The sequence below is a fragment of the Scomber japonicus genome, chromosome 4 (assembly GCF_027409825.1).
Source record: "Scomber japonicus isolate fScoJap1 chromosome 4, fScoJap1.pri, whole genome shotgun sequence".
Classification (NCBI taxonomy): domain Eukaryota; kingdom Metazoa; phylum Chordata; class Actinopteri; order Scombriformes; family Scombridae; genus Scomber; species Scomber japonicus.
The window spans coordinates 20,623,252-20,627,250 of NC_070581.1; the positions used below are offsets into that span (position 1 = coordinate 20,623,252).

Below are 3,999 nucleotides of genomic sequence, written 5' to 3' on the forward strand. Positions count from 1 at the left end.
GGCTCAGAAGAATCACACTGTCATGGCTCTGTCTTCATGATGAGTGACCTTGAACTCTGCACATGCTGAAACCAAGGAATGGATTAGATACAACTCTGCATTAACAGAGTGTAAAGTGAAAGCTCCTCCTGACCTGGTCTTGCATGACATCGGCCTGTTTGTCTGGAAACTAGTCAGGCTTTGAGCCAAAATCGGAGATGCCCGTAAGAAGGCATCCCTACAGGCTGCAGCCTAGCTACGCCAACTGAAAGCCACAAATAACTGCATCTCTTGTTAAGAGGATGTGCTGCTGATTTGACACAAAACTCATTCCTCTTCCACCTCTCCAAAACGTTATTAACGTTGAGTGTGTGCCAGTGCAGCCAGTGAATTATGGTGACCAAAAATGGTGCTTGAATGTGGCATCCTCGTGCAGAGTATGCTAAAAGGGGTGAGGCTCTCTCAGAAAAGTATAACAGCTGACTGGTAGTCTGCTGCAGATAATGGATGCTAAGTTAAAAGAGGACCTATTCCGGAGGTATGTGGCGGCACTGGAGAGGCGCCTGGAGAATGGAGGGGAATACACAGGGAGTGGAACTGCACAAGAGGGGGACAGAGGCAGACACAAGGACAGTGAGGCCCTCCTGTCTACAGCCACAGCTCTGCTAGGGGCCTATCAGCCAGATCCAGGACAACGTTTCCGCATGGTGCGTTTTTATGAGGTGTTGGAGACCTCGCTCCGCTGCCAGAGAGGAGGTAACCTCAAGAGCCTCGAGAGAGCCTTCCACACTCTGGAAACCATCTGCACCAACCTTTTGCTCTTCCCCTGGAAGAAGGAGTTCAGATGTATTAAAGTAAGTTTAGTTTATTCTTAGGGTCGTTAAAGTATAGTATCTGACTTGAGTACTGTCTTTAAAGCTGACTTGATGGAATATTTAAGGTATTAGAATGTTAAAACATCAGCCCAGGTGTGTTTTCTGTGTGAACTGTTGCAAATTGGGTTAGGGTTAGGGTTGGGGGTTAGGGGTTAGGGTATATATCATACATTGATATATTTCACAACTTTAAGGTGTAAAAGAGCTCTTTTTCACTTCCATCGTAGTAGTTGTGCCACTGGTCACAAAGGCTGCAGTGATCTTTGAACATCAGTAAAGATTCATGGTGATTAATTATAATATTTATATATAATATAAGGTCTCCCTAGTTGATTAGTAACCTTATAACATCTAAAGAATACAGTGAGAACAAGCAATAAAACTACTCGATATTAGGATATGACTCACTAATATATTCTTTTTACGAGGAAATAACATTTTCATTTACATATGCAATGTTAGTTCATACTGTAGCAAAACAGACCTATAGTTTTAATAATGATAAATCAAGAAATGCTCAAATTTATTATTTTAAGATGTGTATGTGACTGTTACCTCAAATATATGTTTAATATACCCAAGACAGTCATTCAACTTCATTTGTCATTTTGGAGGGAGTTTGTGGTGCTGATGGATTGTATTGTGTTATACAGAAAAGTGTCTCTACTATTTTGTCCATCCTATTTGAATCAAGGATGGTGAACTTAATATCACTTTGTTATCGCAGTAATAGCATGTGAGGTCATATTTTTAGGATAGCTATTAGCTTCATGGTGTCAAGCTGTTTTAATTGTTTTACACTAACTCTGATTAACCCATTTCTCTTTTAGACCTTCACTGGCCCATATGTGTACCATCTGCAGTCTGCCATTACTGATGTTGAACTCCGATCCCTAATGCGCACCATAGGCTACTCCTGTGACCACGATTCGCAGTTCCATTTGCAGGAGCACCCAGGAGGCTCAGGCCATCTTCGCCAGTTGGCTTTTGAGCTCTTCCTGGCCCAGGCAGAGTGTCGTCTTCTGGGAGAGATAGTGGCTCTGGCCCGTGGTTCAGCCTCAGAGCTGGAGGCCCTGGAACTCCGCAGAGGTTGCAGAGATGATGCAGCTGGCTGTGCCGAGGCACTCCGCAGACGCGACAGCCTCGGTGCAGATATGGCTCGGCTGTCTGTGCGCCCATTGGATATCGAGAGACCTCATGCTCACCACCTGAGGCGAGGAAGCCGACCGTCAAAATCTGTGGATGTTACAGATGGGGCTGGTCACTGGCACGCAGCAGTTAGCAAGCCTGTCTTGAAGGCCTCATTGAGTCTGAGGAAGGAGCCTCTGTTTGTGGATGCAGAGGAGGATATGAAGGATGAGATCATCAGGCCCAGCACCTCAGCATCTCTTTTTTCTGTGGCAGCTCCACCTTCTTATAGCCCTATTGCGGATTTCTTCCCCATTCAGTCACCTCCTCCAGCTGATGCTTATACATCCTACCACCTTTCGTCTTTGGATGAGATTGACTTGTACACAGAGAGGGGTATTGCGGGGACGGGAGGAAGGCAGACCCCGTCTCGACCTCCATCCAGAGAGCCTCGAGATGCAAGAGATGCGTGGCTACTCAAAGCGCATGGAAGTGTGAAGTGTCAGGGTTGTGGACTTGGCTGCTCCTCAATGGCCTCCTGCCAGAGGTGTGACATGATCCTCTGTTCTGCCTGTCATGATGTGGACCCTTCCCCTTGCTGTGGCCTCCAAGACTACCACCCAAAATCCCCACGACCCCTTGATGGATACATCCCTGTCAAGGAAAAGCTTTCTGTGTATTCTAATACTCACACCCACTCCCATCTCCACCCGCACCCCCTCACACTGACCCACTCACACTCTCATCCCCACCCTCACCCCCAGATGGTGGAGAAACCCCTCTTGTCCACGAAGCTGTTTCCAAGCAAGTCTGTTGCCTTGACAACGCCAAAAGTAGGCAGCAGTGAGCGAATAAGCATGGGGGGATCACGCTGCGGGTTCTGCAACAAGCCAGGTGCATCACACACCTGTGTGAACTGCTCTAAGGTGTCATGTGACTCATGCATGGGCTTGTATGCAAAGGATATGTGCACGCGAAAGAATCCTCAGCACAGTTTTGTGCCCAACCATCAGCTCAACTTCAAATCTGGCACCATATCTCACCTGGTGTACCGATGAATCAGGCAGACAAATTTTTTTCTCCCTTGTAGTCCCCTCCCTTAATCTGCAGCGTAGTCTTGCACTATTGCTTTAGCTCTGTTCCTGCTTAAACAACTCATTCACTATCTTCCCCTTTATCTGATGGTCTTTTTCGCTATGTCTAACCCTCTCTTGAACTTTGTATATTTTCTCTTGCTGTCAGTAGGGCCCTGGAATGCACATGCCACAGAGAGCCATATCGTCTGCCCATCTCTCTGCCTTGTACAAGTTCAGGCCTTTTATCTATTTCTTCTTCCTTTTACCTTGCTACCTGCTCTTGAGTAGTCATGTGATGTTGTAGCGCTTCCCGAATTCCTCAAAGTTTGTCCTCCTCAAAAGGGAAACTGAAGAAAAGAGAGTTTAATTCCTCCTCCTTTTGAATGAATTCCGTCCAAATGAACATATATACTTTGCCTAACTTCTCAGCTAAAAATTCCTCTAATATATAAATATATATATAAATCTATACAGTATATATATGTGTGAGTGTGTGAGTGTATGTGTGTGTGCGTGGGTGTGGTGTGTGTGTGTGTGTGTGTGTGCGCGTGTAGAAAAGACCTCTAAGCTTGCATTGTGACAAAGGAGATCTTTTTAAACTTGAAACAGAAAACATACACTGGAAGTCAATAAGTCAATAGTTTATATTTTTAATCTCTATTCTGTAGAACAATGTGAGACTGTTAAATGGGCATGAGGTCTGGCATTGGGATTTTGAAGGTATAAACCAGGGGTGGGAAATATCTCAAAGGGACACATTGAGACAATGGTCAGATGCCATATATTCTATTTAAAAAAATATGCCTTGTAAATTAACCCTCAATTGTTTCTGGTTATATGACTGAAGTTTAAATGCTGCTGTTGACTTGAGACGTTGAAGATGTGTGGTGTTTGACTTCTTTCTGGTAAATAGCCTGTTGAGTTGTGTCAGTTCCAAGCCT

At 45.0% G+C, this 3,999-nt stretch overlaps 1 protein-coding gene across 1 annotated transcript; it reads left to right on the plus strand.

Moving 5' to 3' along the window:
- The first annotated feature begins 427 nt into the window (after positions 1-427).
- Positions 428-3,569, plus strand: spata2 (spermatogenesis associated 2). The gene is made up of 2 exons (XM_053317816.1): positions 428-833; positions 1,685-3,569. The coding sequence occupies exons 1-2, from the start codon at positions 483-485 to the stop codon at positions 3,038-3,040; spliced, it is 1,707 nt and encodes a 568-aa protein (XP_053173791.1). The 5' UTR covers positions 428-482; the 3' UTR covers positions 3,041-3,569.
- The last annotated feature ends 430 nt before the right edge of the window (positions 3,570-3,999 follow it).

Excerpts from the sequence above, each read along its gene's own strand:
- spata2 (XM_053317816.1), top strand. The coding sequence starts at position 483 with ATGGATGCTAAGTTAAAAGAGGACCTATTCCGGAGGTATGTGGCGGCA. Across the intron at positions 834-1,684 it reads AGGAGTTCAGATGTATTAAA|ACCTTCACTGGCCCATATGT; the intron begins GTAAGTTTAGTT and ends TTTCTCTTTTAG.